Source organism: Rosa chinensis, chromosome 5 (genome assembly GCF_002994745.2).
Source record: "Rosa chinensis cultivar Old Blush chromosome 5, RchiOBHm-V2, whole genome shotgun sequence".
NCBI classification, from domain to species: domain Eukaryota; kingdom Viridiplantae; phylum Streptophyta; class Magnoliopsida; order Rosales; family Rosaceae; genus Rosa; species Rosa chinensis.
Window position 1 is genome coordinate 78,688,513 of NC_037092.1, and position 27,088 is coordinate 78,715,600.

The following is a 27,088-nucleotide window of genomic DNA, read 5'->3' on the forward strand; positions in this document are numbered from 1 at the left end:
GAGGCCTATGATCGGGTCGCGACCTTAGAGGCCGTGAATGAGACACTCTCTGACCAGGAACAAGATGATGAGGTCGATATTCAGCTCACTCCAGCAGCGCTGGACGACACACCTTCTAAAGTCAGAGATCCTACCGAGAAGGTCAATCTCGGAACAGCAGATGAACCTATGGAAGTGGTCATCAGCGCCTACTTAGAGCCTAGCGAGAAACAGAGGCTCATTGATTTATTACATGAATTCAAAGACTGCTTCGCGGAGAAGTATGAAGACATGCCCGGTCTGTCACCGGACTTGGTTTGCCATCAACTGCCAACACTCCCTGATAAGAGACCTGTGAAACAAGAGCCGTGAAGAATGAATTCAGAGACCCAAGTCCTCGTCAAGGAGGAAGTCGAAAAAATGCATAAATCGGGCATTATTAGGGTAGCCAAGTACAATCAGTGGCTATCTAATAGAGTGCCTGTTCGCAAGAAGAATGGCAAGATGAGGGTCTGCGTAGACTACAGAGACCTTAATATCGCTACACCTAAAGATGTCTACCCCATGCCGGTCGCTGATATGTTAGTAGATGCCGTAGCAGGACATGAATTGTTGTCCTTCATGGACGGCACCGCAGGGTATCACCAGATTCCGGTCGCAAAAGAAGACAGGCATAAGACCGCATTCCGGTGTCCCGGGTTCGCGGGCGTTTTTAAATATGTGGTCATGCCTTTCGGACTGAAGAATGCCGGAGCAACGTATCAGAGAGCCATGAACCTGATCTTCCACGACATCCTGGGGAAGATTTTAGAGGTCTACATTGATGACGTAGTTATGAAGTCTCAAAAGAGAGAAGACCACATCACTGATCTTAGAAAGGTATTCGAGCGCATGTGGCAACACAAGCTCAGAATGAATCTCGCTAAATGCGTTTTTAGAGTTCAAGCAGGAGACTTTCTGGGATTCATTGTCCATCAAAGGGGAATTGAGGTCCCTGAAGACAAAGCAAGCGCAGTCATCAATGCCACCGCCCCACGAACGAAAAAGGAATTACAGCGTTTGCTGGGTAAGATCAACTTTCTGAGACGTTTCATCTCTAACTCTGCAGGTAAAATCCAGCCCTTCTCTCCATTGCTGAAACTGCAAGGTCAGGCTGAGTTTGTATGGGAGCCTAAACATCAAGAGGCTTTCGACAGAATCAAGGCCTACCTAGCGAGTCCGCCAGTGCTTGTTCCCCCGAGAGCTGGATTTCCATTGAAGTTATATATTTCAGCAGCTGAGGCGTCCATTGGCAGCCTGCTCGCCCAGGATGATGAAGAAGGCCTCGAGCATGCCATTTTCTACCTTAGTAGGACACTAACAGATTGCGAAACCAGATATACTCCAATGGAAAAGCTGTGTCTTACATTGTACTTCTTAGCATGCAAGTTGCGGCACTACATGTTATCCTTTACTACTTGCATCATCGCTCAGACCGACCTGGTCAAGTACATGCTGTCGCCCCCAATTCTGCGAGGCCGCATTGGCAAGTGGGTATTGGCCCTGTCCGAGTTCTCGCTACAATATGTTCCCCAGAAAGCAGTAAAAGGACAGGCCATCGCAGACTTTCTGGCACATCACCCTATCTTGGATATCCCGACGGTGAGGGAGTTAGAGATAGCGACTGTAACTACCACCCGACCAGATTTGGCGCACATTCCAGAGTACTCCATATGGTATCAAGCCACAGTCTCCTTACAGCCCTCGGTATTATTTTTTGACGGCTCACGAACTGAAATATTAGCAGGGGCAGGAATTGTTCTGGAGAACCCAGCGGGCGATCGTTTCTCTTACTCTTTCCAACTGGAGTTTAAGTGTACAAACAACCAAGCTGAGTATGAGGCCCTTATTATTGGCCTAGAAGTCTTACTGGAAATGGGGGTAAGAGATGTTCAGGTCAGCGGCGACTCCTTACTTGTGATAAATCAGCTTCAAGAGAAATACAGATGTGCAAGCTGTTTGCTCGTCCCATATTTGAATCGCGCCATCGAGCTGCTGGATCAGTTTAACGACGTGGGTTTGGAGTACATCCCTCGCGAGCGCAACTTCGCAGCCAACGAACTCGCTCAACTGGCTACAGGCATTACATTAAAATACGGGGTTCGCGAGCGCATTTTGAAAGTCTAGCGCCGCACATTGCCTTCATGGCTCGCGTGGCCTGACCCGCCTAATGATCCAGTCATCGCGGCCCTAGAGCCTATTGACGTCGATTGGCGCATTCCGTTGATTGATTACCTCAAACAGCCAGACCAGACAGCAGACAGGAAGACTCGTTTCCTTGCCTTAAACTACTTCCTCAAGGGTGACGAGCTGCGACGGCGTGGGGAAGATGGCATAGACTTCCGATGTGTTTATAGCCGCGAAGCGAAACGATTGATGCGCGAAGCACACACTGGAGTATGTGGAGCCCATCAAGCGGGACCTAAGATGCGTTGGCTCATCAGAAGACATGGATACTATTGGCCCAGTATTTTGAAGGATTGTATCACTTTCGCCAAAGGATGCCAAGACTGTCAAGCACACGGGCCAGTCCAACACATTCCCAATATTCCCATGCAACCTATTATTAAACCTTAGCCTGCACGAGGCTGGGCACTGGACTTGATTGGGATGATTCACCCCCACTCTTCTCTCCAACACAAGTTCATCATCGTCGCTACTAATTTCTTCACCAAGTGGGTCAAAGCTGAGCCTTTGAAAATGGCTTCAGGTCCACCATTCGTCAATTTATTTTTCAGAACATCATCTGCAGGTTCGGTATCCCGGAAGTGCTAGTTTCAGATAGGGGAGCAGCATTCATGGGAGGTGAGGTCGAGCGACTTGTCAACGACTTGGGCATCCAGTTCGTCCACAGCACTCCATATTATGCTCAGTCCAACGGTCAAGCAGAGGCCAGTAACAAGATTATTATTACCCTGCTAAAGAAGATGTTGGTTGAAAACCCTCGACAGTGGCACGATACGTTATATGAGACACTATGGGCTTATCGCACCTCCAAGAGGAATCCCACTGCTACGACTCCTTATGCGCTTATGTTCGGCCATGATGCCGTTTTACCCTTGGAAATCAACGTTCATTCCTTACGCGTGCAAGATCAGCATCACTTGATAGGTGAAGATTATGTCCAGGCGATGTGGCAAGAACACGAAGACTTGAGCGAGCAGCGCTTAGCGGCTTTGAATAATTTAGTAATGGAAAAACAGCGTATCGCTCACGCCTACGATAAGAGGACGCGTGGTCATAGTTACAAAGAGGGAGACCTTGTTTGGAAAGCTGTTTTGCCCTTTGGCGAGAAATTGACCGATTGCGGTAAATGGACTCCACGATGGGAAGGACCTTTTGTTGTTCACCGCATTTTGGAACGCAGAGCTTTTCACCTCAAGGATTTGGATGGAGAAATCCATCGCAACCCCATCAACGGGCGGTTCCTGAAGAAATATTACCTAGTGTTTGGGAGTTCGAAGATCCACCGGATCAACCTTCTTCCCAGACTGGGGGGCAACCATAGTTTTCGTCGGCTCGCATCATCTCTCTATTCAGGCCTTCTTTTGTGGCCTTAGACTCATGTGTTTGCTTCGCCTACGAACACTAGGGGGGCAACACTCTATACATTCAGGCCTCAGTTGAGGCCTTATTTTTTATTAATTTCCAACTTTTGTTGTAATTCTTTCCTTGACAATGCGTGTTAAGAATATACATGATGGCCTGTACATGAGGCCTTATTTAATAACAATATTTTTATTTGTACTCAAAAGCATTCATTCATAGAGTGACTTTGCGGCCAAAAGCAGTACAAATTGGAACGGTTACATTTACAATTATAAGGCCAAAGGTGGCTTGAAAAACATAAGGATTGCAGATCTGCTATGAGTTTCTGGATCTTGTGGCGACAAGGGGAGGTGATGTGATCGCTCATGCTCTTCCTCTCTTCACCCACATCCCACATCCCTCCTCCGATCTGAGTCGCAGCTGCTATCATCTGTACCGGAGGAAGAGGGAAGGAAATAATCCATCGCAACCCTCCCAGTTGGTTATCCTCCGGGATGGAGATGGTCTTCAGAGAGAGCGTGACTCACAACCACATCTACCTCCAGGGGAAAAACGGAAGCCTGACACTCAGACCCCGGAGGTAGGCTGCGGAAGAAGAACGATCGGCCTCAAAGTGGCCTTCCTCCCTTCTCCCTCCTGCTCCACGCGAGCAGACTGAGGAAAGGAATCCCTCAGAATCTGGTTCTGCCGCGTTAGGAGCGCGACATGTTCTTCAGTCTAACTGAAAGCGGTGAATCCCATCCGGATTTCCAGAGACCAAAGACATGCCGCTGGACCTGAGATTAGGCCATAAGACCTACTCAGGTTTTGAGATTAAGCCATAAGGCCTAGGAATTTTGAGGCTAAGGGTGAGATCGTGAGGAGAAGATTTCAGAAACTGAAGAAAGAGAAGTAAGGCCTAGGAATTTTGTGGCGACAAGGGGAGGTGATGTGATCGCTCATGCTCTTCCTCTTTTCACCCACATCCCTCCTCCGATCTGAGTTGCAGCTGCTATCATCTGTACCGGAGGAAGAGGGAAGGAAATAATCCATCGCAACCCTCCCAGTTGGTTATCCTTAAGGATGGAGATGGTCTTCAGAGAGAGCGTGACTCACAACCACATCTACCTCCAGGGGAAAAACGGAAGCCTGACACTCAGACCCCGGAGGTAGGCTGCGGAAGAAGAACGATCGGCCTCAAAGTGGCCTTCCGCCCTTCTCCCTCCTGCTCCACGCGAGCAGACTGAGGAGAGGAATCCCTCATAATCTGGTTCTGCCGCGTTAGGAGAGCGACATGTTCTTCAATCTAACTGAAACCGGTGAATCCCATCCAGATTTCCAGAGACTAAAGACATGCCGCTGGACCTGAGATTAGGCCATAAGACCTACTCAGGTTTTGAGATTAAGCCATAAGGCCTAGGAATTTTGAGGCTAAGGGTGAGATCGTGAGGAGAAGATTTCAGAAACTGAAGAAAGAGAAGTAAGGATCGCGAAACTATCTCGGGGAAAGCCATATTTGCTTGTGTTTATCACTTCTCCAAAGTACAGGTATATATAGGGCCAGTCACAGTGGCCTCAACCGTGCGATGGGCAGTTGAAATTTTTTCGACGCCATCAATAAGAGTATCAATAGAATTGAATGCTAGGATCTCGGAAATGAAGGAAATTGAAAACACGTAGGAAGCGGGGCAGTATTCAAGGAGGTAACCGCCCCATTTCGAGATTATCTTTTCAAACAGTTTCAATAACAATAAAGGCAAATTAAACGCTGAACTGTTCGAAAATTTGAACATATATTTGGGCCAAGCAATGTGGGCTAGATATTTGCATTATAAATAATAATATTGTTCATACAAAATGGGCCTAATAGTAGAGGCCTGGAGTTTTTGGCCCGCATGGGTCAAACGAAGTAAATGTTAGTCCAAGCGGAAACTGGCATCGGCAGCGGCTCGCTCCGCTTGTCTGACCACCTCGCGAGCTTGAGTCAGGTTCTGAGATAGGATTTCAAAGGCCGCTAGGGGTTGCTCCAACAAGGGTTCCTCATGCTCAAGACGGCTGTCACAGCGGTCAGTTGGGCCTGAAGATCTTGGATTTGGGACCGAAGATGATTTTGCGTGATCCACAAGTCTTTAACGAGGGTAGCCCTATCTCCTAGAAAATCACGAGAAGAATCCATTTGTTGAGCAAGGCCCTGATAATGGGTCTGGGCCTGTCTGGTCGCGGCCGTTCTTTCATTAAGCCGCTGGGGGAGATTCTGTAGCAATTCGTCTATCTCAATGAACTCGTCCTCAGTGATGGCGTGCTCGCGACGAAGAACCCTCAAATACTCCAGAGCCCGCACGGATGCGCTAGGCAGCAGGATTTCGGGACTCAAAAGACGGTGAAGTCCGTCCCTAGCTTCATCTATAACTCCGGGATAAGTCACCTCAAGTACGCGAGCCAGTCTGTCCAATTTGGAGGAAGGCACAGGCATTGGGTTTGGGGCAGCAGTAGATGGAGCCTCAAGAGGCTCCACAATAGGAACCGCTTCCAGCACCGACTCGACGTTCACCTCTCCTTCTTCTTCAGGAGCCGCAGGGGTAGGCTCTTGGTTAACCATGTCTTCAGCAACTGGGTCAGCGGGAGTAGCACCAAGTTCTTCCACAGCTATAGCTGTTTCCTCGACAAGACCAGGAGCCTGGGTTTAAGGAGGAATCATGAGAGTGCCCAAAGAATCAGTAAAGAATCAGGACATCATGTTGATTAAAGAGGAACGTACCTCTACAGCAGAAGGCTCGCGGAGAATGGCTATCGGCAAGGGTTCTTGGGCCACCTCGTCAAGGATTGGATCAGGCGCTATCTCTGCCAGGATAGGTGTGATGTTTGGCTCTTCACGAATTGCATCTGAAAGAGGCGGCCTTTCTTCCACTTCAGGTGAACTGTCATCTATGACTTGTACCGGGATCAGGGCCAGTTGTATATTGCTCACAGTACTGACAGGAGGTGGAGGATTATTGGAACCAGTGGGCGCTTGGGCCTGTGAAGCAGATGTGCCTTCACCGACGGCTGAGGAGCCTTCTCCAGTTTGTCTTGAGGATCTACGACGAACCTACAAGCGAGGATTGTTATGTGATTGCACGGCATAAAAAGAAAAATTCCAATGTGCACTTTTGGTTTCTTACTAGTCGGTCAGCGATTGGTTCATCTTCCGCCCATGGATCAGTTCGAGGGTCAGAGCGATTGCACTTGCGGGCCAAGATAGCAGCGATCTGCCGGATTCAAAGGAAGGGATTAGACTTGACTTGATAAGAAAACACTGTTTGTTTAATCAACAAAGTTCTTACCGTTTGCGGGTCATCCTCGTCGGAAGAGGAACCTTCTACTTCAGACTCCGTTATCACTGTCTTTTGCTTCCTGGACTGTCCAGTGGCTGGGGAAGCACCAACCGCGCGGCTGCCAGAAGGTGGCACATTTCCCTAGTGCAGTAAAGTTTGAGTTAAAAGGAAGAGTGAAAGAAGGAATAAAATATGGACTAAGATACTTACATCTTGAGGGGGCTCGCGAATTACGATACCAGCCCGGGCTTGGCGCTAGGCTCGCGCCGGTTGCGGAGCCGGCTCAGGAGGAGGCGGAGGTTGTGCAGCGTCTTCAGGGAAGCGATCAAGTAGCTCAATATCAGCAGCATAGGGACATCTCAATTCCCCAAAAATGGTCGCGAAGAGTTCATCATCTCGCTGGCTCCAGCAATTGACGGAAACTTCTGCCCACCATTCCTCGTATCCTTCCTCAGTCCCATCAACAGCGTCGATGTTCTTAGCCCAATCGGGAAGATCAACCAATGCGAGCATGCTTTGTACCGGCACAGGCCCAGAAGGGGGTCCAAATCTACGCCAGGAGGTGTTGTAGTTCCAAGCATCATACAGCGGGAATGACACTAATTGGACGAGGCCGAATTGGCGAGCGAAATGGTTAGGAGCATAAAGCTCATAACTAAGTTCCTCAGCAGCAATTCTAATGTTTGAACAAGAGATCGTGCGGCGAAAAGCCAGGCGCTCGCGATCGCTGTAGCGAGGAGCGCCAGGGAGGAATCCGTTTTCAAGCGGAGCTGGGAATCTCCTGCCCAGTACTAAGTCGCAGTAGGGCATCTCATGCAGAAGGTACAGGTATGTAAAGCATTCAGAGTAAGGAGGAGATGAGTACTTTTCTTAACGGCTGAGCCATTGACCCAAGAGTTGGTCAGCCGGTGGAAGCAGCGGGATGTCATCGCGATGAAAATATGGGAAGTAAGTTTGGATCCAGAAGTCAAGAATCCAAAAAGGGCCAGAAATGCTAGTCTCGAAAAGATGCATAGTGGCCTGGTAAAGAGTCCGATAGAGGGCGCCCAACACAGGTTGCCCGAGCCAGACACTGCGGCCGTTATAGAGGGCAGTTGCCAAAAGTGTCCAAGAACCAGTGGGTTTACAGGAGGAGGTACAGAAGATGAATTTACAGAGCCAGTATTCCAAGAAAGCGATTCCGCCGGTCGCATTGTGCTCCCGACTGTAATAAGACAGCCATCGGGGATAGGAGCCGCTGTGGGCACCGCGACCATGTTGGGTCATGGTCGAAGTAAAAGTGACAGAGTCGAATTGGCCATGCAAATAAGGCTCACCATCAATGGGTAGACCAGTGATGGTGAGAATATCCAGTAAAGTGATACCCATTTGGCCAAATCGAAAATCAAAGGTGTTTGTGGCGGTGTTCCAAAAACAAAAAAAGGCAGCGAGCGGTGAACGATTGCCACCACGCGGAAGACGAAAATAGAGATCAATAGTATGAGTGATACCTGCCGCGTTCCAGCGAGCTAGATCTCGTGTTCGTGCTTCGCGATACTAGGAAAGCTCCGCCGCACTGATAGAGGATGGCCAGTGCCCTATCTTTGCTAGATGATTCTGCGCACCCCAACTGGTGAAATCTCCAAGAGTCCTTCGGAGGACCGGGATGGGTCGACCAACGGGCAGGCCATAGAAGGCGATTGCGTCGGCCGGAATAGAGTCTCGCGGCACTGGGCCCAGTCCGACATGGTGATTTGGGAACTGGAGGAGTAGGGGTCTTTGAATATTGGTATGGAGGCGAATGAGGGCGCCGATGCTGGTTCCCCAGGTGTGGGCGGCCTGTTCATTTAGTTCTTCTTATTGGTCGATGATTATCTTCTTAGGAGGGGCCATTTCTGGGTTTCTGAGAGAAGATATTGGCAGTAAGAGGGTTTCTGGGTTTTAGGAGACTAAAAGAGTTTCTGATGTGACAGGTCTGAAGTGGCTGCGGGTTTAAATAAGAAATTTTGTGAGGGAAACGATAAGACAGAAAGGCGTTTTCGCAAGCGAAAGGACTCAATCCTCATTAATGATATCGTTTCAAGCAATCGGTGTGTCGTTTTAGCCCCCTTCAATCAGTTATATCTTCGCGGGCCTGCTTTCGGGGCCTGGGGGGGCAATGTTTGAGCCCAAAAGTAATTTTGGCAAGATCCTTTAGTGGATTTAGCACAGCAGGCCGATACCTGCAGCCCAAAAATGAGCCTGCTTGGGTTTGGGTTACAGCTTCGCCCATTCCGTAATCCATAAGGAAAACGAAATCTTATTGGAATCAAGTAGCAGAGATTGAATAGGAAATTTCAATAAATAATCCTTCTATAGCAAGGAACAGTCGAAACCCTAGTTATAAATACTAGGTTTCAAGGACGAAAGAAGGAGCTCTCTCAAATCAATCAATCCTAGAGATTACAAAGCCTCCCCGGAGCAAACCTTCAACCTCGTTGAAACCCGGTGACCGCGCGCCAGTCCTAGTCTCCCTGCGAGTCGACTGTCAGCATCACCAGATCAATCCTGCGACCGTACTTCCAGTCCTAGTCTCTCCGCGAGCCGACTGCCAGTACCACTGCCACCGATACGACCTGCGAAGCAAGGGTGACGCCCTCGCAACCCAGCGAAGCTAAAGTCGCGCTTTAGCAAAACCCGTGCTTTCTCCAAACTTCCCAGTGATTGCTCTGCTCAGCCTACAACGTTGAGTATCGATTCGGTGACGCGAAGAGATCACACCCAAAGTCCTTATCCGTAAGGCAAGAAGTCTTTTCTCGAAAGGCTAGAGAAGAACCTTGTGGTGAGGTTGGTGCTTTCCTCGCCCACAAGCGCTTGAAGAAGAAGTCAGGTCAAGGGACTCCCCCAACAACTGCACCCCACGGTGCTGGCACGCCCGCACACTCGAGCTCAAAAGAGACAGTTTGCACGCCAACTGGTTTTGGAGCCAAACAAAACTAAAGCAAAAACTTTTGATCTACCCCAAACTGTGGTTAGACCCAAATAGTTGCCTGGATTTGTGATAGAACGAATCCCTAAAAGACCGGATAGAAGATTTAAGAAATGTAGAATCCGTGTTTGGGTTGAAAAACAAGGAAGACTTTACAGTAATTGATTTGCTGACCTGACGCACTGCCATAAGAATGAAGAAGAAACAGTACGTGAAAAGCATTATTATCTGTTATAGCATAAAAACAAGAACGACAAATCATCCACAAATAATAGATGGCTAATTTTGACCAGAGTGTGATATCTGTAAAGGAGTGAGCCATTGAACAATACAAGCTTTTCGTACCAATCCACATCTTAAATGCCATCTTTTTTATGGCTAGCTAGTATGCAAAACAAAGAAAATAAGATATAATTTACAAATAATGTTCGATTTGTTTTGTTGAGGTCTAACGCATTCCTTTTTTTTTTTTTTTTTAAAAGGGTTTAGAACCCAGCCAAGTTTGGAGGCTCATCCCCACGCCTGACTTATTATATTAGAATTATTAGAATGCGTCGAGGGGGACATAAAACCTTGACCTCGAGCATCAGTAAAAAATTTCTCGTAGAGTACATCCCGAATAATAACAGGAGACTCATCTAACCAAACATCAGAAAGATAATTAAAACTAGCAAGGTGTGTCAATCTATTTGCAGCACCATTTGCTTCACGGAAGATGTGTCTAATCTGAAAAGAGTGAAAAGACGTCAAATATGACTTACAATTATCCATAATGCCCCAAATTTTAGATCGATCTTCCACATCATGTTGTAGAGCAGTAACCACAATGGAGCAATCACTCTCAAAATCAAGAGTAGTCCTGTTCTGGTGGATAGCTAATAGAAGCCCTGCCCTGCCCTACATGCTTCTGCTTCCATATGCAAAGAGGAAGAAGCATGCGGGAAGTAGCGTGCTAGAGCTGCCAAACAGACACCATGTTCATCACGTATTACCACCCCCACTCCTCCATCACCAAAGTCAGCCCGGTAGCTACCATCTACGTTCACCTTCAGTCGCCCACTAGGAGGGTTTTGCCATTTTGTCTTCTCCCGCCGAGATTTCGCACCCCCATTGATATGTAACTGCTACTACTCCTCAACGTATTTGCTAGCCCATTGGGTAGCATTTGATGCACAGAAATAGCTATCGTTCCACAAAACATTATTGCGTTCAGACCACAGTATCCAAAGAGCCATGAAGAAAGCACACCGTTGGCTTCCATTGAGAGTGTCAATAACATTCAGCACCCAATCCACCACATTTAACGCAGCCACATTCTTAGCTTGTAAACACAGAGTACTATGTACCCAAAAACAAGTTGTCACATCACAATCTCTAAACAAGTGTAGCCCATCCTCAAAAGATTGATTGCAATAAACACAATTAACATCAGAGAGGTCTAACGCATTCCTTAGCAAGTAAGAGTTAACGACAAACTTAAAAAAAAAAAAAAATTAGTTATTTCATCTTTGTACACTGTAATAATGACCACTTAGATCTTTCAAATGTTTTCTTAGTTCCATGTTTATTTGAACTCCTTTTTTTGGGAGGTTTAGCTTTGGTCCTCCTCCTTTGTACTCTCTTCTTTTTCTTAATATAAGAGGATAGGAACGATCGTGCTCCCTACTTATCCAAGCTTTTCACACACAAAAAAATGTTATAGTAAGACATTCCTAGTCAAATCGGGTCAAATTTCAATGAGAGAGAGAGAGAATTTAAACTACTTTTTTTTTTTGGGTTTTGTCCATTTACCCCATTTCTAGATATTTTTTTCCCACTTACCCCATTAAGTTTTTTTAATTATCTCTTACCCAATACACTCTAAGGGAGTCTTCCCTAATACCCCATTAAGATTTTTTTTTTGTTTTTAAATTTTTTTTAATACCATTTTACCCCTCACCCCTTTGTTACTTAGAGAGAGAGATAGAGAAAATGAAAGAGAGAGAAACCATAGGAGACTTCACCGGAGCTCGTCACCGGCCGCCGGAATCCGGTCACCGGCCAACTTTCGCCGGAATCCGGTCACCGGCCTCCGGATTCCCTTCACCGGCTGCAGCCCACCGGAACTTGCTGAAAATCTCACCGGAAAGCTTTTTTGCCCCCAATAGACATAGAGGGGCAATAGACGTCTATTGGCCCCCATAGTCTATTGCCCCCTAATAGACATCTATTGGCCCCCAATAGACGACTATCAGCCATGTATTGCCCCCCAGTAGACGTCTATTGCCCCCCAATAGACGTTTAGATTACCGAAATGGTAATTAATCTTCCTAAAACTACACAAATAAAACTTTGATTAAAGAAAAAAAACAAGGAGATTACATCAATTCAAAATATCTATTGCCCCCCCAATAGACGTCTATTGCCCCCCAATAGACGTCTATTACCCCTCAATAGAACTTTCGATATCCGAAATGGGAACTAATATTTCTAAAATTAGACAAATAAAACTTTGATTAAAGAAAAAAACGAAGAGATTATATTAATTTAAAAACTTCTATTGCCTTTCAATAGATGTCTATTGACCCCCAATAGACATTCAAGACTTTTTTTTCTTTCCTTCTGTCCCATTACTTAAAAAAAAAAAAAAAATTATTTGGCACATATAAGCACATGCTCTGCGCTGTCCACATTCACATCCAATGCACTGTGTATCTACATAGCACAACGCCAACCATACATCAATACACACAGATACAAAAAATTTCCATTGTACAATTGAAGTTAAAGGGAAATGAATCACAGAACATACCAGAAGTATAATTCAAGACCAATTACAATCCTTACAGAATGTAATCAAGTTTGGTGAGCTTCTGGGCCGAAGTCTGAAATATAGGCCAGGGCGGGTTCTCTTTGCCGACGCTGGATGATCTCGTGTGTGTTTTGAAAGCGGCAGGGGGGGGGGGTTGGTTCCAATTGCGATAGCCTTCGCTCTGAATCGAATCGCTGTTCTGAAGAAACTGAATTTGATCAGGATTCCGAGTCCGATTGCGAATCGGAGTCGTCGGTTTCGGATGGGTTTGGGGTTTTCACTGCGAATCAGAGGCATGGAGTACGCTCCGATCGTCGACGCCATTGATGATGAGCTCGTCGCCTTCGTCGCCGCGGAAGCAGTAAGGATTACTTTGATGATCAGTCGCCGGTGAGCTAGAGCCAGAGAGAGAGAGAGTTTCAAACGATGACTTCGACATCGCCACCATCAGATAAGGAGGGTTGGTTTTGGTGATCGGCGAGGATGTCGTCGACAAAGATCATCGGCGGGCACTAAGAATTTGGGCCATGAGCGTGAGAGAGGGAGAGAGCTTGAGAGTGTGTTTGCTCGTGACCGGAGAGAGAGAGAGAGAGAGAGAGAGAGAGAGAGAGGGGCATGGTGTGGCATGGATGTAGTTTTTTAATTAGGCTGAGGGTAAAAATGTCAATTCAATTTAAATTGGGTTAGTGGGAATAAAAATCTGTTGCTGGGGTAAGTGGGATAATTTTAGCTCATTTTGGAGCTTTTGGTCAAGGACCCTTGTTTTTTTATGTTACTGATATACAAGTAGGATGCAAGTCCTTTTTGACCCGCCCCATTGTATATTGCTTTTGTCTAATTGGAGCTGCTTTGCTAGGCTTAATTAGGAAGCCAGTAACAAACAAAACAATAGCAAGAACTATAATTTGAGAATTAGAATTGTGGTGAACTTCTTTTTTACATTAGCAGCTCTACATTATGTGTTTGACACAGAGCTAGCTAGGGAAAGTGAACTAATTAAACACCAATAATAAATCACCAAGTCGGCAAAAATATATGGATTGTTGTTATGATCAAGACTAACACAATTGGATATCATGTTATATACACAAATTTAAATCCCTATATATAACTCCTTCCTCTGATTAACAATAACCAGCAAGCATCGATCTGGAAAGTGAGTCGACTTAATTTGTAGCTCAAACAAATTATTACTAAGCAATGCATGAATATCATGACCGTACTAATATATTCATGGCATGTACAACTTGTTCCCACACTTGCACCTCCACGCTTCCGGGTAGTACTCGGCTGTCACCGGAGTTCCGGGCGGCACGGGCACGTGAACAGGCTTGCACGGCGTGCACCTGCCGCACTTGGACGTGCAGCGAGGCGGCGACGATCCGGGCCCGCTCAAGTACCTCCTCGCCAAGCTCAAAGGCATCACCATCGCCTTCTTTCCCCTCTGCTCCTCCTGTACATGCATATCACAAGTTAATAATTTCTCAATTATTTTTCTAATAATGTTGACAGTGGCGGAATGGCCCTCCGTACAGGTAGCTGCATGAGGCTAACGTGCGGCCCCCGAACAATGTTCACGGGACTAGTCCAGACTCCAGAGAAAGAGAGACTATGGAACATGGTTTTGAGCGGGTTAAGCGCTGAGCGCAGCAGGCGCAAGTTACTGAGATTGCATTAGATTTTTAGAAAACGACAGTGAAACAGAAAAAGGGTTTTGTGAGAAAACGACGATGCAGAAGACAAAAACAATATGCATCCAATTAACCTAAGCTATGTGCTAAACCCACCATTACTATTGGACCACTAGTAAGAGGACCACTCCTCTCGTGATGATTGTTGTTGTGGATGAACAATCATTCATAATTTCATGTGTATATATATGTGTGTGTGGTTCTGTTTTTGGGATCTCCCTGTTTTTGTCTTTGCAACTTATATAAGGTCAGTAATTGGTCAAATTAACCTGATGACTTGATGCAAGGTTATATTGATAAAGAAATCAAGAAGCATTAATGGTGCATACCCACCTGAAAATTTTGACCAAAAAACTGAAAAACCACTAAAAAAAATTTGACCACACAAACAAGAAGAAGAAGAAGAACACTACAAAAATTTGACCACACAAACAAGAAGCAGAAGTTGAAGCAAAACCCACCTGAAAATTTGTGTCAGCTTTAGCGGTACTTAAGGGAAAGCTACAATCTGCATGTAAAAAATTGGGGTTGGATGAATATTAGCTCACACTCAAAACATACATAGTGCATTTACACAGTAGCAGAAATAATTCTGAATTTGATTGGAAACAAACAAAAAAAAACAAGGAAAATTTGATGAAGATGATGAGAAATAAGGAAAGAAAGATTGCTAACCTAGAGAACATGTAGATGTAGAGGTGATGATGGTGAATAGCAGTGCAGAGATTGAGAGCAAGAAGAAAAGGGAGGTGAGCTTGTTGATAAACCAGCTGCTTAATACTCTCTGTCGCTTCCACTCCATGAACAAGAAGAGAGGATAGTCAATACAAGGAAGTACCCAAATGGTTTTAAAAGTCTGACCCTTTTTTGAGATTCAGCTGGGTTCCAATGGAACAATTGTCATGCCAAATCAATACCTTACATCTCAGCTCCCAACCCCTTTTTTATGTACTGGATTCTGTGAGTGGGGGCGGTTGTGGAGGAGGTGGAAGAAAAAGTGGTATGACAGAAATTACAGAGGGAGATGGAGAGAGGGAGGGAGGGGGAGAGAGAGAGCGTGTTCGAGACAGATAGAGAGAGAAAGAGAGAGATGAGGGTTGAAAAAGAGAATTAAGAAGTGGCATATATCCTAAGCTTTGCCATGTTTGGGTCTAGGATTCTCTTGCAGGCTTTTGCCTACCGTCTTTCAACAATTTCCAAACCCAGAAATACAAAAATAACCACTCCCTCTGCTACCTTCTGCACCACTACTCCTCCTTATTTTTCCACTGGCTCACTATTTTCCCCTCTTTTTTCAAACCCTACCTTTAACTCTATCCTCCTCCTTTTTTATTCTCTCCCCACAAACTCTTATTTCCATTTCTTACCAAAATTTCTTACCGCGCAATTACTAACTATAGATAAAGTGCCTCTTATATTTTCTTATTGGTGCTTTGTTGTTCAAGAATAAGGCATGATTACCTATCACCAATTACTAGCTTCTGTGTTTGGACAATTGAAGTTTATGTGTGGAGTTTAGTGGATGAATGTTTGATTTGGACACCCATTAAGGCATTGAATGTGTTTAGGGTTTGGTGTTTGGTGTTTAGGGCATGGAGCACCCACTAAATGTGTTATGCTGGGGTACATAAGGGGGTTTAGAAACACTTTCCTAACTTTAGGTGAAGATTTTGACCCTTTTGAAGATTGATCATGACCTTCTGAGTCCAGAGCATTATTAAACACCAACCGAGCATCTTAAATTTCAGGCTTTCACCAAAAACAAAAAATTAAATTTCAGGACTTATTATTAGATAAATCTTGGAATATTTTGGTTTGGTTATAATTTACAGTTCCATTTGGATTTTTGGGAAATTACAAAAAGTACATACACTGTTGGGGATGAAACATGAATGAGATTTTGTCCATGCAGCACTATATATCTATGCCTGTTACCAATCTAGTGCTAATCTATCTGCTGTGGAACAATCCCAAGCCGTTAATCTGTGACCGTTCTCTGCTACCACTGATGAATCTGATCCAATGGCTGTGGCCCCCTCCCAATCAATGGAAACATTATAGATTCCAAAGGCAATCAGTTGTGGACAAATTGCCCAAACACAGAAGCTAGTAATTGGTGAATTTCTGGTTTTGGTGATGGGTAATTTTGGTAATGCCCTATCTAGGACATCACTCATTTTTTCACCTGTTTTTGCACATGGGTTCTAGCTAAATTTCCAAGACTAGATTTGGAAACTGGAATGCATTAGCTTAAATTTCCAAACACTAGTGTTTTAGAGTAGTAAAAGTCAAGAGCTGGAACTGTTAGGTTAATTGTTGGGCACTGTAGAACACATTATGATTGAGATTAGAGAGTAAACTGCAAGAAAAGACAATGCTACTACGTCCTAATGTAAAAGTGTGCACTTTGGAAAAGATAGTTAGCTTTTGCTCCTTCCACGTGACATTAATTACACAGATTGATTCATTGCAACATGAGAAAGTAATGTTTGCTGAAATTGATAATTTACCCTATTAGGAAAAAAAGTTACATTTCCATATGCAAGCTAAATTTCTCGCCTCTCTCATGGAATTATATGATGGAATAACCTTAGATTCTTGGGGAGATAGTGATATGACCAAGTATGTGTTTTTCTTTTCCCTAACATACATTCAAAGTTGACAATGACCCTAATGTGCTCTCACTTTTACCAAACCAAACTTTCCCTTCTCCAAAACATGAAGATTAAAAAACATGGCAAGTAATGCTATATTCGTACACATTTAATCGCATTAGACACTAAGTAAATTTTTCTCCAAAATGAGTTATTACATAATAAGATAACTTGTTATATTTGTATCGATCAATTTGGAATTGCAACATATACATACAACAATATTCTAGAAAGTTAATCAGAAATCTCAAATGAAAAAATTAATTCATACCGACGGTCTCACCCAGTGATGAGCTAATATCACTTCATAAGTGTATGATTGACAAACACATAAACACAAGGCATGTTGGACTTTTCTTGCTTTTTTTTTGTCCTTAGCAATGAGTAAGTAGTCTATTGCAAGCGTGAGGAGATCGAAAAGGAAAACTAGTAACTCTCTGAAAAATGCAGACCGTGTTCTTGTTTCTATGCTCTTGTTCTGGCTCTTTTGGCCTCCGATTCCATTGCTTTCTTATCTCAACTCTTCCTAGTGGCAACCTAGTCATTTTCCCTCCAGTCCCACTTGGTGATTAGTGTTTCAAAACTGGGAAGTAATTGACCTTCGTCCCACCGTAGCTTTAGGGTTTGATTAAGATCTGGCAAATGTACATATAGGTTTGACAAAGCTGACAGCCTTAATATTATTTGATTTTGACAGATGGTAGTTGCTCAGTCGCTTTGAGCTAATCATATTCAGTCCTCATGTGTGTGTAGTATGTATCATATTCATATACTATAAGATTTCAACAAATCCTCATGAAATCCATGTCACAGACATTTCAACAAACTCTTGGTGGGCATGACAACTTCTGAGAAACCCAGCAGCAGAATGACTAGGAAATTAATCACAGATGTTAGTAACATTCTCACATATATACTAAATATGGAGCTGAACATTCCCTTAGGTAAAAACTTGAATCTCATGAAGTATGCCAAAACATTGTAGCAACAAGGAGTATACCAAAATATACCAATTCGTATCAAACAAGCCCGTTAAGCTTGTTTTTTGGCCACTGGACAACCCCGCCAAGTTAGATTAGGGAAATGAGATTCGACCATGCTTAGGTGCAAGATATTGTGTACTTGAAAATCTTCCAATATGCAAACCCTAGCTTATGGTGGACTTTACGATTTTTTCACTGTTTAATTAGCTAAAATAAAAACAACATAGATTATGTTGAAGAATGAAGGATTCGAGAGAGAATAGTTGTGTTCTATTATTGATAATAGGAGTCTTATATATAGGGATTACAAAGTACATTGTCTTGTGATACAAGGAAACCTATTTCGAATAGAACTAGGAATTCTAGAACTTTATCTCCTATTACAACTATAGAAGTAAACCTAGTTTGACAAGGCACACCAAAAGTTAACATTCTTCAACACTCCTCGTGTTGCTCAAACTTGGTGGTGATGCTTCAAAAGTTGCCTCGTTAAAAACGTTGCTCGAGTAATAAAAACCCTGTGGGACAAAAACAATCTTGATGAGGAGGAGAAAAAGGGTACAACACGTCATTCACTTTTCGAGATCGAACATGTAGACATCATACCTCCCCTTGATGTCGACATCTCCCCTTGATTGCTTCAATCATGGGAGTTCGGATAACTTTCTCAATTCGATCCTCTTCACAAGTTTCTCGAAGGTGGATTTAGGTAACGACTTAGTGAATAAGTCCGCTATATTATCCTCTGATCGGATTTGATTCACTTCAATCTTTAGAAGTGCTTGTGCTTGTTGTTACTGATTATAAAAGAACTTAGGCGATATATGCTTGGTGTTGTCGTCCTTGATGAAACCTAACTTCATTTATTCAATACAAGCTGCATTATCCTCATAAATGCATGTAGGTTCATCTGTGGTAGACTTCAAATCACAAGTTCCTCAAATATGTCTAATTACAGACCTTAGCCATATGCATTCACGCACGGCTTCATGTAGAGCAATAATCTCTGCATGATTTGAGGAAGTAGCAACAAGGGTCTGTTTTGTAGACCTCCAAGATATTGTGGCGATTCCCATGGTAAAGACATAACCCATTTGGGAGCGACCTTAGTGAGGGTCAGAGAGATACCCTGCATCAGCAAAGCCCATCAAAACATCACCGTCATTTTGATGGAGGGGAGGAGGAGAACGCCGACACTTGTGACATGGTCGGGGACAGTGGTATGGGCGGCGGCGTTTGGCCCAATAGGGTCCGATCCCATTCTTCCGTCATTCTTTTTCTCTCTGTAGGGATAAAACAAGCCCATATCAATCGTACCCTTTAAATATCAAAATATTGTCATTACACCAATCCAATGGCGGCGTGTTGGCACAGAACTATGTCGAGCTAACAAGTTCACTGCGAATGAGATGTCCGGTCTTGTGCATTGAGCTAAGTACAATAATGCGCCTATTGCACTTAGATAGGGCACTTCGGCCTCTAATAATTCTTCGTCCTCATTCTTTGGACAAAACGGATCTTTTCCCGGCTTAAGACTAGGGCCAATAATGGGAGTACTCACAGGCTTTACTTTATCTTCATTAAAGCGCCTTAGTAATTTCTGAGTATGCTGACTAATGGATCAAAATTCCATCACTGCGGTGCTCGAGCTCTAGTCCTAGACAAAACTGTATTTTTCCAAGATCTTTCATCTCAAATTCGGATTTCAAGTACTTAACAGTTTCCTTTAACTCATTTAGAGTTCCAATTAGGTTCATGTCATCAACATAAACTACTATAATTGCAAACCGGAACTTGTCCTTTTAATGAATATGCATGAGCATATTTCATTGTTGACATATCTCTTCCCAATCAAGTAGTCACTTAGACAGTTGTACCACATCCGAGTGGATTGTTTTAATTCATATAGTGAACGTTTTAATCTTATAGAAAACGCACTCCGTGGTTTAGAGCCACTTGATTTGGGTAATTGAAGTCCATCTGGAACCTTCATATATATCTCTGAATCTAGATCTCTATATAGCTATGTTGTAACCACATCCATAAGCTGCATGTCAAGTTTTTTGGAAACTACCAAACTGACAAGGTAGCGAAATGCTATTACGTCCAGTACTGGAGAATATGTCTCCTCATAGTCGATTCATGGAGTTGTGAGAAACCTTGCGCCACAAGACGGGTTTTGTATCTAACAACCTCATTTTTCTCATTACGCTTTCTAACAAAGACCCATTTATGGCCAACAGGCTTTACACTTGGGGGTGTCAGCATTACCGGCCCAAATACCTATCTCTTTGCTAGTGAATTCAATTCAGCCTAGATCGCTTCTTTCCATTTAGGCTAATCCACCCTTCGTTGACATTCTTCAACTAAGCGAGGTTCGATATCATCATACTCTATAATTCCTTGTGTAACAAAATATTCTAGGGCATCATCAATAGTAATAGAGTTTCTATTCATCGTCTCATGTACACTAATGTAATTCATGGAGATCGGTCTATTCTCAGATCGGTCTATTCTCTGAAATTAGTTCTAACATTGGAGCGTCCTCCAATGATGTCTCTTGAACATAACTATAATCCTGAATATCTTCATGAGACGGATTATTTATATCGATGATTAATGGATCATTTTTGTGTCAAACTCGCTTCTTTCTTGGGCCAGAATCCATTGAACCATTGGGCCTCCCTTGCTTCCTTGCATGGGGCCCAGCCTGAGTCACAACGCCATCTCCATGAAGAGTGGCGGCGCCGTGCCCAATGTCCCTTGGTATGGCGTCATGCCCTGTATTTTTAGGGACTTCAATCTTTGCAGGCACATTTGCAGTAGGTATGTGTGATCTCGTCACATTAGCAATATCAGTAAACACATCAAGCATCGAATCTGCTACGTTTTAAAGATCGAGTATTCTCCGCACTTCAATTTCGGACTGTGTGGTTCAGGAATCAAGTTGAGACAAAGTGGGGACAGACCACGACAATTCCTGTCATTCCTGTTGAACATTTTTGTTCTTATCTCCCCCTAACGAAGGGAAAACTATCTCATCAAAGTGACAATCCTTAAATCTAGCGATAAAAAGATCGCATGTCAAGGGTTCTAAGTAGTAGATGATAGTTGGAGAATTCATATCAAACATAAATGCCTAATTGTCTTTGAGGACCCATTTTGGTGCGTTATGGCGGTGCAATTGGCACATAGACTGCACTCCCAAATATGCATAAGTGTGAGACATCTGGTTCATATCCAGTAACCAGCTGGGTCACAGAGAAAGGTTAAGTGGCAGTGGGCCTCAAACGAATAAGTGGCAGTGGGCCTCAGACGAATAAGTACATCTGCATGCAATATTGCATAGCCCCAAGCAGAAACAGGGAGATTGGTGCGCATAACCAATGCTCTAGCAACCATTTTAAGTCTTTTAATGGTAGCTTCTGCAAGACCATTTTGGGTGTGAACATGAGGAACTGGATGTTCAACTTCAATCCCAATGGACATGCAATAATCATCAAAAGTTTTTTATGTAAACTCCCCACCATTGTCAAGACGTATTGACTTAATAGGATGATCAGGGTGGTGAGCCCTTAACTTAATGATTTGTGCTAGGAGTTTAGCAAATACAACGTTCCTTGTGGACAATAGTATGACATGGGACCAGTGTGTCGATACATTAACCAACACCATAAAATATCTAAATGGTCAGCAAAGTGGTTGAATAGGTCCACAAATATCACCTTGGATTCTTTGTAAGAATGGAATATTTGCTTTAGTGTCATTTGCATAGGATAGTCTCGATCCTAATTTTGCTAAAGATCAGGCTTTGCAGAATGAATGATGGGCTTTAGAAGCAACCAATGAGGATTTTGGTTGAGTCATGAAGTCACAGTTAACTTTCGAAGTAGAAAAAGGGGTCAAAGAGGCACTTGTGGCGTCAAAACCACCTTTGGGCCGCAGAGGGTAGGCGGCCCCGGCCTTGAATGCCCGAGCTTGCATAGGTTTGGTGCCATAAGGCGCATGTGCTTCTCTTTGAACCGACTTTCGGTTTTTCTTCTTTGCATTCTGAAAAATGGATGTCTGTGTGAAGTCCTTAATATACGGATCATTATGTCACGACCTGGGTGTTCCAAACGGTCATGTCAAAGCCTATAGGTGTCGGAATCCCATAAGTCATCTCTCACGACATGGTTTGATTCAATGATTCAAATAGTGGTTGCATACAACCCTCTAGAACGACACATAAGTTTCTCTAATACTTGTTTATATTCATAGTCATTAGAGGTGATGCAAAGGAACTCTTGTCAATTCTCACAATGTGTTTCCACATGAAAACCATTGGCTCTTATATCTTTGAAGCTCAATAGGGTTCTTCCAGCCCTAGGAGCATATAAAGCTACAGTGACATTAATATTTGTGCCATTTGGCAACATAAATTGGGCTGATCCTCTACCATGACTCAATTTTGATGATCCAGCCATTGTAGTCACAGAAGATCGAGCAGGCGACATCCAAAGGAATAATTGCCGATATCGAAGTATGGTGTGCGTAGTAACACTATCCACGAGGCATTCTAGTTCTCTAGAAAATATACTGAAAAACAATAAAGTTTGAAATTAAAATATGTCCAAGACATTCAAAGAAATAAATCGATACTTTATTAATAATAACCAATGATTACATCGACGTTTCTTGACCGAAATCTAATCCAAAGTAAAAAATCAAATTTAGATAGATTTTCTCACTCAATCCTTTTGGTAACTCCAATTTGGTTGTGACCATGTAAGGTAAGTCAAGATTTTGGTGGAGCTATGCTCTCTTGTAAAACCGCTCTCTTGGTCAAACCTTTCCTAGAAATCACAATTAATTGGATGAGCCTAGTGAGAAAGAGTTAAAACAAAATGTCATTTTATTGATTTAAAAGCATAATTGCCATTACATAATTCTTGGAAAAATAAAAGGACAATTCTAATCAAAGCCTGCGACATCCTTGTGCACTTCTCCAGCTTTGAAGTCTGTTATGGTGAGATATTGATGTCATTGTCTTCACCATTATATTCTTCTTCAGCAAGATAGACTTCTTGCTCCCTCAGGTCCCTATATGCCTTGCATTGCTTGAACCAATGCTCACTTGATCCACATTGATGACACACGTCACTGTGGTTGACTCCCTTTAATTGACGTACTTGCACTTTGTGCACATTGTGGACGTCCCCTAGGGGGGTTGACACCACCACCATGGCCCATGGTGGCTCCCCAATTGCCGGCGGCGCCACGACCACCTCTCCCACGTGTGGCAACGTTGCCACGTGATCCCGCTCTAATTTGGAGGTTACCTTCCTATTTAGGGCGGTCATATGAACCCATACGTCCATTATGTCCCTTATTCTTAGAATTCCGCTCCTTGCGCACTTCTTTGGGTGCATTATTATTTGCCTCGTGAACGCTCTTAGTTCCAACGGGCCTTGAATTATAATTCTTCACGAGAATGTTATCATGTTTCTCAGCCATAGACAGAACATTGATTAGCTGATTAAACATCGTGATCCGTCCAGCATTGTATTCACCTCTATATTGCTTTAATACCAAAATTGCTTAGACGGGGAAGGTGGAGAGAGTTTTCTCAATTAGCTCTTGCTCTGTGACAGGTTGTCCATAGAATCCCAACATAGATTTGAGGTTGATAGGAGCATTTTAATGCGACGTTTTACTTACTTTTCCCTGCATTTCTTGCGTTATTTCCTTATGAAAACCCTGTTTAGGAAAGTTTCCATTCTTTGATTGGGAAAGTTCCTATTTGTAGAAAGTTTCTATTCTTGTAGTTTCTACTTTTCATTTTTAGAAAGTTTCCATTTTCAGTTTAGGAAAGTTGCCATTTTTCATTTTAGGAAAGTTTCTATTTTTTCTCACTAGTTTCTATTTTCAGGACCTCGGAGCTAAAAAGTGGAAATGAACTCACAAATGGAAAGAGGAGCTTGCGAACACCAAGGGGAGCAAAGATGAAGAACAATGAGCCACAGAAATGAGCAGAAATGAAGAAAAGAAGTTTTCCTGGTCCAACCAGGAAACCCTGCGGAAAGGAGGAAAGCTCACCAATGAAGTTTCCAACGTTACTATGAAAGAAAAATGGAAAAATAAAGTGTTATGACATTGGAAGATGACAAGGCTTGAATGAGAAGCAACAAGGCCCAAGAACTCTCAAGAATGAAGTGGATTTTCGGCAAATGGATAAAAGGCCCATAAAGCCCATACAATTAGGGTTTTTGACGCATGAATAAACCCTAGGGGAGTTTTGCCGTCCAAGATGAAGAGAGAAACAAGGAAGTGGCGTCCAAAAATCAGAAATTAAAAGGAGATTTTCTAGGGAGATTTTCTAGGGCTATTTTTATGGAAATACATCAAGAGATAAACCCTAGAATATCTTTTGCCGTCCAAGCCAAGAGGAAAAGAAGGAATGAGCCGTGAATTAAAGAAGAAACCCTAGAGATTTCGGCAAGATGTCATCCTCTAGAGAGTTTTAAGGGAAGAGAAAAAGGTGGAGACCAAGAAAAGCTCAAAAGAAGTCTAGATACATTCCTACATTCCCTAAAGAGTTTTGGCCGAAATTAAATGTCTAAAATCAGAAAATATCTCTATATTTCGGCAAGGATTATTTAGGGAATTAATATTGGAATTTTGTGATTGGTTGCACCACCTCATAGGGCTTATGTGGCAAGAAATCATTGGGGGAAATTATGTGGAGGAAGCAAGCAAATGCCGTGAGGTTCTCTAGGGTTTTGGACGGCTTGGAGACCTAGGGGCCGTCCCCTATATATTCTCACACTTTCTCATCGTGAGGGGTTCCCATTCTTTACGTTCTACACTGGAGAAAAAAATCAGAAAAGTTTCTTAGAGAGCCGTGAGTTCTTCCATCCTCTAGGGCAACCACGAAGTTCAAGCAAGGCCAAGGAAGAAGAAGACAAGCCGTGAGCATCTTCCATCCTCCACCTTGAAGATTGCTTTCGAAATTCAAGAGACCACATCAATTCATTCATCTCATCTTCATCCACGGTGTAATCCGATTCTCCTTGTAACCTTTGCTTTGTAATTCGTTGGTTTTGCCCTAGTTGACATATATGTTTGAACAATTGTTGAATTCTGGAATTTTTTTTGATTAATTGATATTTTCAGATTCATATATTGCGATTTATGGTTGCTTTTGTGTGAGTGTTTGATTAGATTTGCATGATAGAAATCTTTTGTATATTAATCTTGAATGGTTAGAAACTTTTAGGGTTTTTATATGAATGGTGCTACGAATTTGAGAACATGAATCAACTTTTTGGTTTTGTGTTCTTGAATCAATAAGTAGTAAAGGTTTTGTGCAAAAACCGAATTTAATCAAAGAGAATTGCAATTAGGTGGACTTTTTCATACTAAGTTGCACACTTGAGTTGATAGCCTTTCTAGGTGCTTATTGCGTTGAATATGTTGTGTTTGACTAGCTTTCTAGGGCTTGCATGCATGTTTGATAGGATTAGTCTTTGTGCTTTCACTTAGATTAATTAGCATTGAAAGTAAAATATGGGAAATTGTTTGCTTTTAACGTTTCACATGATCAATTCCTCTTGCATGACCTTAATGAACAATGTTAGAACTTGAATCGATTTAATCATATGTTTCGGTTTCGATCTTTGTTCTCTCATTCCATTCGTATTTTTATGTTTTTGCATTTGAATTATTTTCTTAACTTAATTTAATTTTCGAAAACCAAAATCAAAAATATTCCCCTTTTTTCGTAAATATGTCTATATTGTGTAAATAATATACTTTGTTTTAATTTTAATTGTTTGTTTGTCCTACATTGACAGGTGTACCCTCAATCCCCGGAATAGAACGATCCCTACTTACTTATACTACTAATGACATTTCAGGGTTAAATTATGCGCTTGCTTTCGAGCGCATCAGAGGTGTAGAACTTTTGAATTATATTCAGCAATACACTTGAAGTCAGCTACATGCAGATTGTTCCATTGAACCTTTAAGTTCGGGAGGAGGGAATCTTGGATGTTTCCAAAACGCTCTTTTAGCGCCACCCATAATTCTCTTGCATCCTTGATCGACATGTAATCCATTCGGAGTGATTTGTCCATGTGACATCACATTAGGATGAGAGCTTGAGCATGCCTAGTAGGCGTACGATCAAATATGACCTCCAGGTTTGGTGCCCAAATTATGGGTAATATCCTTCTTGAAGTGAGATGGTTCTCAACGTCAGTGACCCAGCTATGGTATTCTGAGCCTGTTGAGTCAAGCATGGGAAAGTCAAGTCTTGGTTCATTCGACATCCTGAAAAGAAGAAGAAAAACATATTAGTTTTAGAGTCAAAACTTCCACGACAACTAATAATAATAAGATTTCTGAGCTATGCTACCAAGAAATCGATTTCCAGGAATATTTGGATTAGATGGAAATAATGTTTATATGGTCATGAATCGATGCTTACAGACGCTCTTAGTCCTAAGTCTTACGAACACTCTTAGTTCGTATATAGAGTGAATCGCCACAATTCCGCTTTTAGAGAATTGAACTCACGTTATAAAAATGTGGGACGAAGAAGAAGGGAGGTTGAAAGTCCTTGAGAAAAAGAAAAGAAATTAAATAAAAACAAAAAGCAAGAATTTAATTAAAAACTTACTTGGTTGAAATTGGAGCTTGAAACCTTATAAACTTGGAAGCTTGAACTTTGGAGACGATGTATGTCGACAATAGGCCTTGGAGGCTTGGTGGTGCGCGGCTAAAAAGCAGGGCGAGGCTTAATGGAGATGTAGGCAGGTGAGGGGGCCGAGAGCACTACTAGACAGCGCGGAGGAGGCGTACGGTTGCTACTGAAGGTTGAGGGGCCAAGGTCGTCTCCTTGGTGCGTGGGGATGAGCCGATCAAAGGCTAGTGACGCTAGCTGCGTTGCGGTGATGCCATAATGGCAGCAAGCAAGGCGCACGGGCGCGCGCAGTGGTAGGACTTCCACGGTGGTGAGGCTAACTCTTGGGTGATTTTCTGGTTTCAGGGTTAGGGCTTGTGCTGATAGCGTGTTTAAGAATGAAGGATTCGAGAGAGAATTGAGAGAGAATAGTTGTGTTCTATTATTGATAATAGGAGCCCTATATATAGGGATTACAAAGTACATTGTCTTGTGAT

At 43.1% G+C, this 27,088-nt stretch overlaps 2 protein-coding genes across 2 annotated transcripts; one reads left to right on the top strand and one right to left on the bottom strand.

Moving 5' to 3' along the window:
* Positions 1 to 2,945: 2,945 nt before the first annotated feature.
* LOC112164148 lies at positions 2,946 to 3,578 on the top strand. Its single transcript, XM_024300384.1, has one exon. The coding sequence runs from the start codon at positions 2,946 to 2,948 to the stop codon at positions 3,576 to 3,578; it is 633 nt and encodes a 210-aa protein (XP_024156152.1).
* A 10,023-nt stretch (positions 3,579 to 13,601) lies between these two features.
* On the bottom strand, positions 13,602 to 15,659 carry LOC112166021 (EPIDERMAL PATTERNING FACTOR-like protein 6). The gene is made up of 3 exons (XM_024302772.2): positions 14,965 to 15,659; positions 14,751 to 14,797; positions 13,602 to 14,051 (listed from the first exon to the last, which is right to left on the bottom strand). Exons 1-3 carry the CDS (start codon positions 15,089 to 15,091, stop codon positions 13,830 to 13,832), a joined length of 396 nt encoding a protein of 131 aa, XP_024158540.1. The 5' UTR covers positions 15,092 to 15,659; the 3' UTR covers positions 13,602 to 13,829.
* Between the last annotated feature and the right edge of the window lie 11,429 nt (positions 15,660 to 27,088).